This window comes from Artibeus jamaicensis, unplaced genomic scaffold, assembly GCF_021234435.1.
Source record: "Artibeus jamaicensis isolate MK-2021 breed Jamaican fruit bat unplaced genomic scaffold, CSHL_Jam_final contig_484, whole genome shotgun sequence".
NCBI lineage: Eukaryota > Metazoa > Chordata > Mammalia > Chiroptera > Phyllostomidae > Artibeus > Artibeus jamaicensis.
The window spans coordinates 1,741,004-1,756,906 of record NW_026521859.1 but is presented as its reverse complement, the minus strand read 5'-3'; the positions used below and the strand labels follow the sequence as shown (position 1 = coordinate 1,756,906).

General features: G+C 37.0%; 1 protein-coding gene across 2 annotated transcripts in view; it reads left to right on the top strand.

Annotated features, from left to right (window-relative positions):
• TINAG (tubulointerstitial nephritis antigen) overlaps positions 1-15,362 on the top strand; it is a 79,188-nt gene extending 63,826 nt beyond the window's left edge. For both annotated transcript variants that reach the window (XM_053668363.1, XM_053668362.1), the window contains exons 10-11: positions 6,884-6,929; positions 13,164-15,362. In XM_053668363.1, the coding sequence (XP_053524338.1) occupies positions 6,884-6,929; positions 13,164-13,295 (178 nt within the window). In that variant the 3' untranslated portion in view covers positions 13,296-15,362. The remainder of the gene's footprint in view (positions 1-6,883; positions 6,930-13,163) is intronic.
• Positions 15,363-15,903: the final 541 nt, after the last annotated feature.

Here is a 15,903-nt window from a genome sequence, read left to right as displayed (position 1 = left end):
GCATTGTTATCTGAAAAGAACAAGATTCTTTTTAAAGGCAACATGCATACAGATTTCCATAAGCTGTTTGGTGATTATCAGAGGGAAAGGAGGGTGGGGGGCGTTGGAAGTGGGTAAAGGAGGGGCAAATGGTGATAGAAGGAGACTTGACTTAGGGTGGTAGACACACAATACAATGTACAGATGCTATATTACAGAATTGTACCTGAAACCTATCTAACTTTATTGAACAATGTCATTAACCAATAACTTCAATAAAAAATTTAAAAAATATGTTCATAATCTTAGCAATATGAAATCTGACATTATTCTTTAATGGGTTTTCATTCTTTATTCTGCAGAATTTATTGTCTCTTCACTAAGACTTTTAACATTATGAAAAAAAAATAGTGTTTCCAGAATGATCTAAAAGTGAATATATACAATGAATCCAGAAGGAAGAGATGAAATGATCATGCACCTTGAGGTGAGAGTAAACTCAGTGTTGGGGACCACCACTTCTCAGCCCCCACAGGGGACTGAGGTACATGGGCTAAGACTTGCCCAAAGTTTTTTAATATCAGTATTTCCCTAGATGTCCCTAAATTTTGAGAGAAAATACACATCAATAGATCTTAACAAATATTTGAAACAATTTAATTTAATGAGGTAGAAAAATTGAAAATAACAGTATAAAGTTCATATTAAGTGCAGTCACTCGAGGCAAGAACAGCCTCTATTAAGCTCTCTCAAGCTTGTGAACCTATTGTATAACTGTGAACCTATTGCTTTTAGAGTAGCAAGTGTAAGAAAATAGCGAGTAAGGTTAAGTTCTGGTCTGCCAAAAATGCTTGTGAATAGTCCTTATAGTAAAGAGATATAAGTGAAAATAAAAAGAATATAAATAATTATATTTAGAGCAAATATGAAAGTAATGAAGATTCTATGTTCTCAAAAAGAGCTGTTGACTTGAAAGAGGGCATTTGTGAAAATATATACGTATGTATAGAATTTTCAGCCTATTGTTATAATGGCAAGAAAAGTCCAGTACCACAATTCAGGAACATACGTGGATTAGGAAATAGTGCCCTTCAGAGGTCAGTAAGGCTGGCCCCTTTTCCTATAAATTAACAATACAAGTAGTTTTCTTGCATTGTATTACAATACTAGTTAAACTTTACTTCTTTTTGGATAAAGGTGTGAAAGAGGAACAAACTTTCCTCTACCCTCAAGATTCTTCTTGCTGGTCTAATAATAAAAAAGATGTGAGATAGATTAGCAAGAGAAAATAACCAAATTTTATACATATGTATGGGAACCCCACATATGTGAGTGAGTTGGAGACTTTATATGCAGGAGAGATTCAGAGATAGAAAGTGAGGATGGGCATATAAGACATCCTGAGTTAGAGATGAGGTCAGATACCCTGGGGACTTCAAACTGTCACTACAAGATGATAAAAAGAGCACAGCTTTAGTAAATAGAAATTTATCCTGCCCTTTAGGTAGGTCAAAAGCAGTTATTTCTGGTAGTCTCTTTTGGGCAAGGCCTCTAATTAAAATTCATCCAGGTAGTTAGTATGGGAGGAAGAAATTTCTCTTGAGCCTGTGGCTAAAGTTGCCTTTAGCTCACAACAATTTATATACCACAGAGGCACATCTTGGGGTGACTCATTCCAGACTCCCACATGAATTTGCCATGATACCAATGGGAAATCACATAGGGTAAAGTAATTTTTCTTAGTATTTCAGAGCGTGGGATAATGAGAAAACAACTCCCAGGTCTGTTTTGTACAACACCCCATTGTGACTCTCTGGGATATTTGATTACTATCTTAGGAACTTTCTGGAGAAGATAGTGGTAAGAAGAGTTAACTGAAGTTCCCAGTGCCAGGTTGGACCCTGGCACCTTGCTTGTCATTTGACACAGAAGATGTAACATAGGGGAAGTGCACAATAGCCTCCATGGTGGGGTGTGATATTTTTTTTCCATCTGAATTTTGCATAAAAGTTAACATCCTTTGCTTGTAATTTTCTTTCACAAGCATCCTAGTCTCTGAAACTACCAAATGCAGCAGACTTTCTTTACTCTTCCTCTCTTACCTTATTTGAAGACTGAATTTGTTTTTTTTCTCTCCATTTTGAGATGTTTATAATAATGTGAATGCTGGCTGGTATTCTTTCTGGGTTAAAAATAACTGGTATTTTAAATAATGCATTTTAAAGTTATGATAAACAGCAATGCTTTTTTATTATTGACACTATTGCAGATGTTCCCATTTTCCCACCCTTTGTCCCCCTCTCCCAGCTTCCCCCAGCCTTCACCACACTGTTGTCTGTGTCCATGGGCTATATGTGCATACATGTTTTTTGGATGATCTCTTACAGTTTCCCCCACACCTTTCCCCTCTGAGATCTGTCAGTCTGTTCCAAGCATTCATGCCTCTGGTCCTATTCTGTTTGTCCATTTCTTTTATTCATTAGATTCTACATATGAGCAAGATCATCTGGTATCTATCTGTCTTTCTCTGACGGGCTTCTTTTACTTATCATAATAATCTCCAGTTCCATCCATATTGTTGCAGAGGGTTAGTGTTCCTTCTTTTATATAGCTGTGTAGTATTCCATTGTATAAATGTACCACATCTTTTTTTATCTACTCATCTATTGATGGGTACTTGGGCTGTTTCCAGATCTTGGCTATTGTAAATAACACTTCTATGAACATAGGGTTGCATATATTCTTTCTGATTGGTATTTCAGGATTCTTAGGATACATTCCCAGAAGTGGGATCACTGAGTCAAATGGAAATACCATTTTTAATTTTTTGGGAAACTCCATACAGTTTTTCAAAGTGGCTATACTAATTTGCATTTCCGTGAACAGTGCATTAAGTTTCCCTTTTCTGCACAGTCTCATCAGCACTTGTTGTTTCTTGATCTATTGATGGTGGACATTTTGGCATATTTGGGGTGATATCTCATTGCAGTTTTAATATGCATTTCTCTAATGATTATTGACGTTAGGCATTTATTCATGTTTATTGTCCATTTGCATATCCTCTTTGGAGAAGTGTTTACTCAGGTCTCCTGCCCATTTTTTAATTGGATTGTTTATTTTATTGGTGTTGAATTGTATAAATTCTTTACATATTTTGGACGTTAACTTCTTATCAGATGTATCCTTGGTGAATATGTTCTCCCATACAGTAGGTTCCCTTTTTACTTGATGGTCTCTTTTTCTTTAAAGATTTTATTTTTGTTTATGTTTAGAGAAAGGAGAAGAGAGGGGAAAGAGAGGGAGAGAAACATCAATGTGTGGTTGACTCTCATGTATCCCCAGCTGGGGACTGGGCCCACAATCCTGGCATGTGCCTTGACTGGGAATCAAACTGGTGAACCTATGGTTCACAGGCCAGTGCTCAATTCACTGAGCCACACCTGCCAGAGATGTTGATGGTTTCTTTTGCCATGCAGAAGCTTTTTAGATTGATGTAGTCCCATTTGTTTATTTTTCTTTTTTTCCTCTTGCCCTAGGAGATATATTGGCAAAAATATTGCTACAAAAATGTCTGAGATTTTTACTGCCTATATTTTCTTCTAGGATTTTATGGTCTTGTAACTTACATTTAAGTCTTTAATTAATTTTTAGTTTGTTCTTATATGTGATGTAAGAAGGTGGTATATTTTCACTTTTTTTTTTTTTGCATGTGCTGGTCCAGTTCTCCCAACACCATTTATTGAAGAAATAGTCTTTACCCTATATTATGCTCTTTCATTATTTGTCAAATATTAATTGACCATAAAGGCAAGGATTGACTTCTGGGCTCTCTGTTCTGTTCCATTGATCTATATGCCTGTTCTTATGCCTGCACCAGGCATGTACAGGCATGTTTTGATTACAATGGCCTTGTAGTGTAGTTTGATATTCAGTATTGTGATCCTCCAACTCTGTTCTTCTTTCACAAGATTGCTGAGCTATTCGGGGTCTTTATTGATTCCATGTAAATTTTTAGAATAAGTGTTCTAGATCTGTGAAATATGCCATTGGTATTTTAATAGGAATTGTGTTGAATCTATAGATTGCTTTGGGTATTAGAGATTTTAATGTTAATTCTTCCAATCCAATAACACAGTGTATGCTTTCAGTTGCTTGTGTATTCCTCTTTTTCTTTCTTCATTGTCCTATAGTTTTCTGAGTATGGGACTTTTACCTCCTTAGTTAAGTTATTCTTAGTTATCTTTTTTTTTGTTACTATGGTAACTGAGATTGTTCTCTCGGTGTCTTTTTCTGAGAGTTCATTATTGGTGTATAAAAGAGCAATGCTTTTTGAAAGAAAAAATTACAGGACTCTAAAGAGTTGATAGTTTTGAAAGATTAGAATCATTGCTGTCCATTATATTATTGACAATTATTTAGATAATCATAACAAAATGTATAGGAATATATGAAAAATACCAGCGATTGACCAAATTAAGTAAAAATGATAGTTTTTTTACTTAGATATCTCCAAAGTAAAGTAGTTTCTTTTATTTATAATTTATTTGGCAATATTAGAAAGAGAAAAACTATACAACTATAATCTGATGTACGTCTTTTCCTTTGTGAGGAAATATTCTGTTTTCTTAGAATTGGTTAGTATCTAATATGTTGGTAATAGAATGATGTATAGTTATTATTTTGCTAAATGTTAACTCTATGTACAATTTTAGATCTTCAAGTCCCCAAACACCATTTCAATATTTATGAGAGCCTCCAGGGGTTTCTGAAATGGTCTTATTCATGAATGCAATATATATTCCATGGTGTATTTTCCTTGTATGTCTTTTGAACATTTCTCTGTTGGACTTTTCTCTGTTTTCCCATCCATCATCCTGAATTCATTGGAGACCAAGAAGTTTGAAAGATCTTGCAAAGAAACTCCAATCTACGTTTAGTGTTGCCTTCTACTTGAGTGTTATTAAAGTTTTTTATAGAATACACAGAGTTTTTGCATAAAATAGCTCTTTTGGGTTCTAATTACAAGTCTGATTTCTGCCTTTCTCACCTCCAAACTTTCCCGAGTCCAGTGTGAGAGCTGAGTTTGGATAGATCTGAGTAACAGGAAACAAGTGATACTCCCAATTGCTCCTCCTCTCTTTTGACCCAGTAAGGCTTAATTACTGGGTCAAGCTTGCCATGTCTGAATACCTATTTTTTTATTGGAGGTTCTTTACTGGAGGCTCCTGGTGCCTCAAGCAAATCTAACCCCCAAATTCTTACCAAGTCTGGTAGGATCTCAGATGTGGTGTTCCTCTGTTGCCTGTATAGTTTTGGAGTTAAATGTTTCCATAGATTCTTCTGATTAATCTTACATTTTGTTAAGTAACTAGTAGCTAGACCATCTAAAGAAAGTTTGATTGAGTGGCAAAGGCTTTTGAAATGGTATTAATAGCCATGATGGAGAGCAGAAATGAAAGACTTGAAGTTTTAAATATGATCTACTACTTGAAGTATATAATGTCTTTTAAAGATTTGGAGGTACATATATGACCGGTAGGTTTTTTCAATGGTGATGACTCTTTAAAAAAGTTTAAAGGGTGTAAATGCAATTACAAAAGTACAAAAATGATTTTGAAATTGAATAAGTTTAAATTTACCCATTATATTGTCCAGATATTTGAAACCTTAAAGTGTTCCCGTCTACCCCTGTGTGCAGCAAAGAACGAGAAGAGACATGGCAATTAGTGTAATTACCACTCCTAGCCTCTATCAGGGACAAGAGAAAGAAAAATTGTTCTTTAGAGTGTCCTACACCCACATCCCCTTTTCCCCTCACTGTCATGCGAAAGGATCCAAATGTACTAACATATTTTCCTGATTGTGTCAAGGTCTCTACTATAAACCTGCCACCTTTAGGGAGCACTTCCTACCATGCGCCATTATTCTGTTCTGTGCCCTAAAGAATTACTTTCTGCAAACTGACATGTTAAAGATATTTGAACAACAAATTTGTGTCTCTTCCAGGAATGTTGGTCATGTTATGGCACATCATGACTTGATGTGAGCTCTGACTTTGGGATTTGGAATATTAGGGATGGATTGATAGGGTGACGTGTGGGCAGAACTATGTTCTCACAACCCATGAAATCGCATGAAAGTGGAAGTCAATATGCTTTCTCAACATAAAAGTGATACTGTTCAGGACACACTGTCGCTGGGGACTCTATATTTGTAAGAAAAGCAATAGAACATATTAAAAAGGATATGGGATTTGGAGTCCTCACTCAACACTTTTCAGTCTATACTATTTCATTAGTGAACAGATCACGTTAATAACATCTACCTCACTGGGTTTAATCAAGAGGAAAAAATGAGATATTGTAGGTTTGGGTTATTTATGAACTGTGATATGGTACACAGAAAATGAGACAGTACTGGGGTTATAAAATTTTCTTTTCATATATACACACATGTATAAAGAAACTCCACATTAGATGCATAGCCACTTTATAAAATAACTCATACATATGAATACTTTAACATAAATTCTCTTATCTGTAAGAAAGATCTGTATTGACATTGTTTTTTGTTATCACTAGTCTTGATTTATAATTTATACAATTATGTAGAGTTTCAGAGGGCTAGATATAAATAAAAGGAATCTTTAAGTACTTTAAGACTTCTGTGAAATCATAAAGCATTTGTCTTTCTTTTTATGACTTATTTCACTAGCATAATACTGTCTAGTTGTATTCACGTTCTCAAAAATAGCCAGCTTTTATTCTTTTTTATGGTTGAATAATATTTTATTGTATGAATGTACCAAATATTCTTTATCCATTTTATCAAGATGCAAGTGAAACATTTTAAATCATGCCATTATTATTATTATTGTTATCACTGTTATTGTTGTTATTTATAGGTGGGGCACACTGAGAGGAGCCCAAGGGCAGAAAGAAAAATTCTGGGTATGTAACCCTCCTTGAATTTCTACTGTGAAGTGGATGTTTTAGAATTGTGTGTGTCTATAGTCCCTGATTTCTATTATTTAGTCTCTTCCTAATCACTGTGCTATTGTTTGTAATATCAGCATATTCTTCAACCCAAAACTCATTGTAATCATTAATATTTTAGTAATACTTTTTCTCAACTACTCTTATTTCAACTGTAAAAAAAGAACTGTATTTTTAATTGTCATTTATATTAAAATTTAATGGTTAGACTTCATTCATATATGTCAGTCAACTTTGTATTCTTACAGTCTTTATGATATGGATAATGTTTTTGTAACATTTGTGTCAATTATTTCATATAGGGGAGATAAGAAAAATTTTATTATCCTTTGGGATCAGATCAATTAATTAGACAAAATATTTCTGGAAGAAGTGAAAGCAAATATTCCCTATTTTTTAATGTACATAATTTGTGGGTAGGAGACAAAGTTTGAAGTAAGTGTAAGTTTACTGTGTATAAAGTGATGATTTTTTTATACATTGAGTATTGCAAAATGCTTACCAAAATAAGGTTTGTTAACATATCCATTACCTCATATAGTCATCAGTTTTAGTGTGTATGGTCAGAACATTTAAGATATATTCTCTTACTATCTTTCAAGATTATAATACATTATCACTAACTATAAGCAACATGTTCTATATTAAATTCACATTATTTATTAATCTTATAACTAGAAGTTCATACCTTTTCAACAACATTTCTGCAACAAACTGGATAACCTACATTAAATAGATAAGTTCCTAAGAATATACAATGTACCAAGACCGAATCATAAAGAAATAGTAACACAGGGAAAATAACTAAGGGGGGGTGGAAATGGGAGGGAGGTGGGGAGCATGGTGCTAGGTGGGCTGGGATAGGAGAAATAGACGGAAAACTGTACTTGAAAGATAATTAAATAAAAAAATTAAAAAAAAAAGAAATAGTAACTCTCAACAGAACAGTGAGTAAGAAGATTAGATCAGCATTCAAAAGCTTCCTAATAAAGAAAAGCCCAGGATGAGATGTTTTCACCGGTGAATTCTGCTAATCATTAAACTAAGGATTGATGCCAGTTCTTCTCAAACTCTTCCAAAAAAATTGAAGAGCAGACATACTCCCCAATTTCTTCTATGAGACCAGAATCAACCTGATATCAGGTTGTCCAGATAAGGACACTGAAAAAAAGGATCTATAGAGTATATATTCCTGATGAACATAGATGGAAAAATTATCAACAAAACCAGCAAACTGACTTCAACAGTACACTGAAAGGATCATATATCATGATCACATTAGATTTATCTCTGGGATACAAAGATAGTTCAACATATATAAATCAATAAACATGATATACCATACTAATAAAATGAAAGATAAAATTCATATAATCATTTCAACTGATACAAAAAAGCATTTGAGAAAATCCAACATCATTTTATAATAAAAATACTCAGAAAATTTGGTATAGAAAAACGCATACCTTAACATAATAAACACCATATGTGGCAAACCCACAGCGAACACTACACTCAATAATAAAAAGTTGAAAGCTTTTCTCCTAAGATCAAGAACAAAACAAGGATGCTTACTCTTACTTCCCCTAATCCAAGTAGCACTGGAAACCCTAACCAGAGCAGTTAGGCAAGGAAAAGAAATAAAAATCATCTAAATTGGAAAGGAAGAAGTGAAGCTGTCTCTGTTTGCAAATGATAGGATTTTACATATAGAAAACCTTAAAGACCTCATTAAAACTATTTAATCTAATAAATAATTTCAGTAAAGTTGCAAGACACAAAATAAACATGCAAAAATCAGTTATATTTCTACACTTTAACAACAAGCTATCTAAAAAAATCATTTTAAAAATCCTAGTTACAATAGTATAGATACTTAGGACTAAATTTAACCATGGAATTGTACTGAAAATGATAAGAAATTGAAGAAGAAGCAAATAAATGAAAGGCTACCCCATGTTCATGGATTGGAAGCATTAATACTGTTAAAATATCCATGCAACCCAACAGCATCTGTAGATTCAATGCATCCCTATCAGAATTTCAATGACAGTTTCCACAGAAATAGATAAAACAATCCTAAAATTTATATAAAACCACAAAGACACTGAATGTCCAAAACAATCCTGACAAAGAGAAACAGAGCCAGACACATTACACTTTCTGATTTCAAGCATTATTACAGAGCTCTTCAAAGCAGAGTGATAGTAGCATAAAAATATATACATAGTCCAATGGCAGAGAATGGGAACCCAGAAAGAGACCCACTGACTAACTAATGCTTGACAAGAAAGCCAGAAAGACACATGGAGAAAATATGGTCTCTTCAATAGGTGGTTTTGGGAAAACTGGATGACCACATACAGAAGAATGAATTTGGAGCCCTATATTATAATACCCACAAAAATTAACTTGAAATGGGCTAAAAACTTAATTGTAAGACTGGAATTGTAAGACTTTTAAAGGAAAACAGGAAAACATTTTCCTTGCCATGGGGCTTGGCAAAGATATTTTGGATAAGATACTAAAAGCACAAGCAACAAATACAAAATTCAACATCAAGCTAAAAAGCTTCTTTACAACCAAAGAAATAATCAGCAAAATAAAAATGCAATCTACAGAATGGGAAAAAATGTTTGCAAACTGTATATCTGATAAAGGTTACTATTTAAAATCTGCAAGGAACTCAAACAAGTCAATAGCAAAAAAAAATGAAACAATCTGATTAAAAGATCAGCAGAGGATTTAAAGACATTTTTCAAAAGAAGACATAAAAGGGCCCACAGGCATGTGAAAAGGTGCTCAGCATCACCGACAGTCAGGGAAGTGGAACTCAAAATCACACTGAGATACTGCCTCACACCTGTTAGGATGGCGGCTATCAAAGAAACGAGAAACCTGCTGGTGAGGATGCGGAGAAAGGCAACCCTTGTGCATAGTTGGTGGGGATGTAAATTGGTGTAGCCAGTATAAAAACAGTATGGAGGCTCCTCAATAAATTCAAAATAAAACCACCATATGGTGATGCAAAAATCCCACTTACTGGTATACATTCAAATGAAATGACAAAGGAATGTGGAAGAAATGTCTATACTCCCCAGCTTTATTGCAGTATTATTCCTGATGGCCAGGATATGGAAACACTCTCAGTGTACGTCAGTAGGTGAGTGGATTAATAATATGGGGTGTGTACAAGGTGGGGCTAAAAGTGGGTTTATAGTTGTGAATATGTGAAGCAGAGTTTATTCTTGTATTATTATTTATTATTTTTTATAGTTTCCATATAGACAATGATAAACCTACTTTTGCCACAACATGCACATTGTACAATAAAATATTACTCAGCCTTAGAGAAGAAAATCCTGTTTTTGTGACAACATGGACGGGCCTTGAAGACATTATGCTAAGTGAAATGGCAGACAGATGAAGAAAAATATTGTATTTTTCACATGCAGAATTTTAAAAAGCTGAACTTATGGAAATAGCAAAGAGAATGTTGCCAGGGACCTGGCAGTAGGGGTGATGGGGAGTAGGGGTGTTGGAGAAAAGGCACGGACTCCTAACCATCAGGTAAATGAGATCTGGGGCTCTAATGCACAACATGGCAACTGTAACAGTCACAGCTGTATTATACAGGGGGGACCCCTGGTATAATACACTTATAAATAAACTTAAATTTATTGTCTTTCATCAAGATGGAGGCGTAGGTGGACATACTGTGCCTTCTCCCACAACCAAGTTTAAAAACAACAAAGTTTTAGCAACAAAGATACAGCCAAACCACAGAAAATTGAACTATATGGAAGTCTGACAACAGCGAACCCTTCAGCCAAACTGGTTAGAGGGGCAGAGCCAGCAGCAGAACTGGGTCGGGCAGGAAAGATCCACTGGACAGACCCAGGCATGCCACACAGGTATGCAGGCAGCCACGGGCGGATCCCGGGTGTGGAGTAGCCGGCAGACCCACTGAGGGTGCAAGGCAGCGGACCCACTGAGGGCTGACCGCAGTCATACATTTACCTGCAGATAAACCAGTGAAGGAGCAAGCAGTGAGACAGACCGTGCAGGCCCCAGTGGCGGGAAGTGACAGAGGGAACTGCCATTGTCCCTCTCTGACCCCACCCCCACATACAGTGTCACAAACCAGCGACCTGGGTTGCCCCGCCCTGGTGAACATCTAGGGCTCCGCTCCTCATACCTAACAGGCACAAACAGATCAAAACATGGCTCAAGAACAACTCAGAGCCCCAGAGCCAATAAATCTAAGCGCTGAAGAAATAGCCAAACTTTCAGATGCACAGTTCAAAACACTGGTGATCAGGATGCTCATAGAACTGGTTGATTTTAGTCACAAATTAGAGGAACATATGAAGGCTAAACTAATTGAAATGAAGGGAAATGCACAGGAAACCAATAGTAATGGAAAGGAAACTGGGACTCAAATCAAAGGAGTGCACCAGAAGGAAGAAAAAAATGACCAAACAGAAAAGGATGAAGAAACAAGAATTCAAAAAAATGAGGAGAGGCTTAGGAACCTTCAGGACATCTTTAAACGTTCCAACATCCAAATTATAGGGGTACCAGAAGGGGAATAGGAACAGCCACAAGTGGAAAACTTATCTGAACAAATAATAAAGGAGAACTTCCCCAGTCTGGCAAAGGAAATAGACTTCCAGGAAATCCAGGAAGCTCAGAGAATCCCAAAGAAGTTGGACCCAAGAAGAAACACACCAAGGTACATCCTAATTATATTAGTCAAGATTAAAATGAAGGAGAGAATCCTAGAAGCAGCAAGAGATAAGGGGACAGTCACCTACAAAGGAGTTCCCATCAGACTGTCAGTGGATTTCTCAAGAGAGACCTTCCAGGCAAGAAGGGTCTGGAAAGAGGTATTCCAAGTCGCGAAATCCAAAGACCTGCATCCAAGACTGCTCTATCCAGCAAAGCTTTCATTTAGAATGGAAGGGCAGATAAAGTGCTTCTCAGATAAGATCAAGTTCAAGGAGTTCATCATCACCAAGCCCTTATTATATGAAATGTTAAAGGGACTTACCTAAGAAAGAGAAGATAAAAAAGATGAACAGTGAAAGGACAGCAAACTCACAGTTATTAAGAACCACACCTAAAACAAAAGCAAACTAAGAGGACAGCTAGATCAGGAGCAGAACCATAGAAATGAAGATCATATGGAGGGTTAGCAACAGGGGAGTGGGAGAAGGAGAAGGGGGGAGAAGGTACAGAAAATAAGTAGCATAGATGGTAGGTAGAAAATAGATAGGGGGAGGGCAAGAATAGTATGAGAAATACAGAATCTAAAGAACTTGAGACGTGTTCATGAACTAAAGGGGGGAATGGTGGGGGGTGTGCAGGGTGGAGGGGAATGGAGGACGGAATAGAACAAATGTAATGGCATAATCAATAAAATATATTTTAAAAATTGAAAAAAGTTATGTTTTTTAACTTTATAAATAAACTTATTTTTTATAAAAATTGTATATTTATTGTTACATGTTTAAACTTTAGTCATCCTCAAAGTACTCTCCATTTGATGCAATACACCTATCAAGACTTTTTTCCATTGCTCAAAACAGTTTTTGATCTTGTTGATTTTGATGCCTTTTACCACTTATGCTGTTTTTTGTTTTACGGCTTTCACATCAGCAAAATGTTTCCCTGTGAGGACTGTTTTTGTGAGGGAAACAAAATGTCACTGGGACTAGATTGGGTGAATAGGGATGGTGGGGTATGGAGGTCATGCCATTTTTTGGTCTAAAATTGCTCAACACTCAGCACAGTGCGGGCAGGTGCCCTTGTAAATTACCCATCTCAAGATGGGCGAATGTGTTGTGTTAAAAAAAATTACTGAAGCTGAACGCAGCCTCTCACAACAATGCCAGCTGGTACACCGATATAGATGGGTTCCTAGGACACTCACCTAGCAGGGGCAGCCTACATTACAATGGGCCTATCTTCCAGAAGATGATTCATTTTTGGAGGGTCCCCTCTCATATATTTGAAAGTTGCTCATATATATTTAGAAAATATATAAGTTCTTCATTGTAATTTACAATAAGCCTAATGGTATTTAAAGCTACCTATGAACAAAGCTACCTTTGTTTTTACAGGCAGAATTGAAAAATAATCAAAGTATGATACTCAGCTTTTACATTTCTTTTTTCTTTTTTGCAGATTGCTGCCAATTCCTGGGGAAAGTCATGGGGAGAGAATGGCTATTTCAGGATTCTTCGAGGAGTAAATGAGTCTGACATTGAAAAGTTGATTATCGCAGCTTGGGGCCATCTAAATTCAGATGAGACCTAATATATTAAATTTCCATAGGCCGTGCATTTAAGTAACCCCTTAGACTGAAATTAAGCACTGTGAGGTTCTCCGTGACAGTGGATTCTTTGCCCCTTCACCTTGTGATTATAATCTGCCTGTTTTATTGTTTTACCCCAGGCCCCATGCTTCTGTTTTCTTTACATTACTGAGTATACCAAAACACAGAGAGAACAGCAAAGTGGCTACAAACCTTTAAAGTTCCTTTCTATCTTTACTCTTCTCCCATGACAATGTCTTTTTTCACTGGGTAGTTCACAAAGGGCGTGATGGCACTTGTCTTAAAAGTTCAGAGCATTCATTTGTAAATGTACGGTTCTTCTCTTTGACCAAGGAAGACTACAGACAACAAAAGCAATGGAAATGTTAATTTACCATCTTTACGCTTTTTTCCAACCAAATAATGCCTTTTTAATTCAGAGCTTGTTTGTTTTCCCCAAAGCAATGAAAATAGATGATTAATTGTTTCTCTCAATAAGCTAATGTTTTGTTTCTTCTCATTTGCCTAAACCTAATTTGCAATCCGGACACAAAAGGAAAGCGACTCTCCACAGCAAATAACTACTCTTTATGGTGCTGTGTGATGGCACTTATGTGGAGAAGATGGTAAGTATGGAACAGCTCAAAGGCTAACAGAAGTGCAGTCTAGACACATAGACACCTAGCTTGTGGAAGCCAATACACTTTGTGTAAAGTCTATTAAACTCAGCTGAAAAACTGTTTGGAAAGATAATATATTTATCTCTCCAAACAACAGTATGATGCATGAGTCAGATGGAAAAAAAAACACTTTTATCACAAGCGTTGTATAGCTCACTGCTTGAGATGCTAGAAGGTCAGCTAAATTGGTCTTACTTTCAATCTAATTTTTAGTTTCCTATAGTTAGGGAAAAAAATAGCATCATCATAACGGCCTGGAAAGAATATAATCTTTTCATAATTCACTGGCATCTTAGATGGTAAACTGACGAATGAAGAAGCAAAGCTGATCAGTAAGTGAGCATGGTCAATTATAACTACAGTGGTGGGACATCTATGGCCTTTGTTTCTCAGCACTTTTCAGCTTAATTTTCAGTGTGTGGCTTTTCTATATCGTTGCGCCCAAAGGTGCCCTGGTTAGATAAGCCAGCTGTGATGTGAACAGGGGAGGAAGCAGACACAGAAATGAGTGCTGCAGCAACTGCTGTTTTCTCCGTTTGTCACTGCAGCTTTATTCACATGGTTACTCCCTGGAAAATATCCATGAGGAGGATTTGTGTCCCATTGCTGAGCTAGGGGATCCCCCCAAGTCCCAAAGCCCCCACAGCTATTGCCTGGGGGATGAGAGAAGTGGAGCAGGTTCATTGAGGGTTACTTTGCATATCTGAAGAACCTTCTAGTGAGGTTAAGTGACTGTGCCTGTTCAGAACCAAAGAGATGGTCATGACTCCAACCCAGGATACCATTGTAGATTGAGGAGCTTCCCAAACCTGCAGGAGAGCAGGAAGGCAGTTAGCTGATTTTCACTTCGAGGCCTGCCTAGACTAACAAAGGCAGCGGAAAAAGGCAGGGGAAACCAGACTACTGGTAGGTGTAACCCAGTAATGGAGGAGTTAAAAATGGGATTATGGAGGAAGATCCACACTGGAATTTAAACCCAGGTGTGGGATAGCTATTACACTCTTGACAGTATGGCTTGGGAAGGAGAAGCCTCTTGACCATGTAGCAGTAGTGAGGGGTCTTGGCCACGTGGTTTGAAAGAATGCAGAAGGGTTCCCTGGCACACTATGAGGACGTGGTTTTAGATTAAGAGCAGGAGCCTAGCTAGCTCAGTATGGACAACCAGATAAGCCACAATACAGACAGGAGTCTGCCCAGCTAAGCTACATACCTGTATTTCTTCTCCTGAAAGATGGTATCTCTGACTGGTCTGGTTTGGCCAGAAGAGCACGACTGTGTGTTTGTGGGTATTTCTTTGTTTCTAAAGCAAGAGGGATTTTGATGGCAGAATTCTGCCATCATTCTAAATCTGTATAACTTTTGAATAAATAGTTCCTTTCCTTTTCGTAAGATCTGGCATTGGGAGTCATGGTTCTTATAGGTGGTGGGCAATAGAACCCAGAGCAATAGAACCCAGGTGTTCTGGTTCAGATTCACCTTGTCGAGACTGGCTGATGCTCCCCTGGAGAGTGGAGAAATGATTTGCTTTTGTTTTAGTTTGGGTTTCTTTAGATGCAGCCCCTGAGATAAGATTTTGAATGCAGATTGTGGGTGAAGGGAACATTGAGAAGGGGGGGCAGCGACATAAGGTATCGAGGGTAGACAGTAAAGGGCACATTAACAAGCAAAGCTCCACCACAGGTGACTAGTTCCTATCCCTGGGGACTGTTGGTAATTTCTCAGATACATGCCCCCCAAGAAAGAAGTTCGTTGGTGGAGAGCTGCTCCTGGGGTCCGTGAATTCCTTGGTTGTTCTGATCTGGCATAAGGGTAGGAAAAGCAGGTTCCAGTGTCAAGAAGAAGACACACAGCCAAAGAAATGCAGGTCCAGGTGGATGTCAGAGTTTGGGTTGTCCACCGAAGTGATGCGGGTGAGGTGATACAGGCAGGG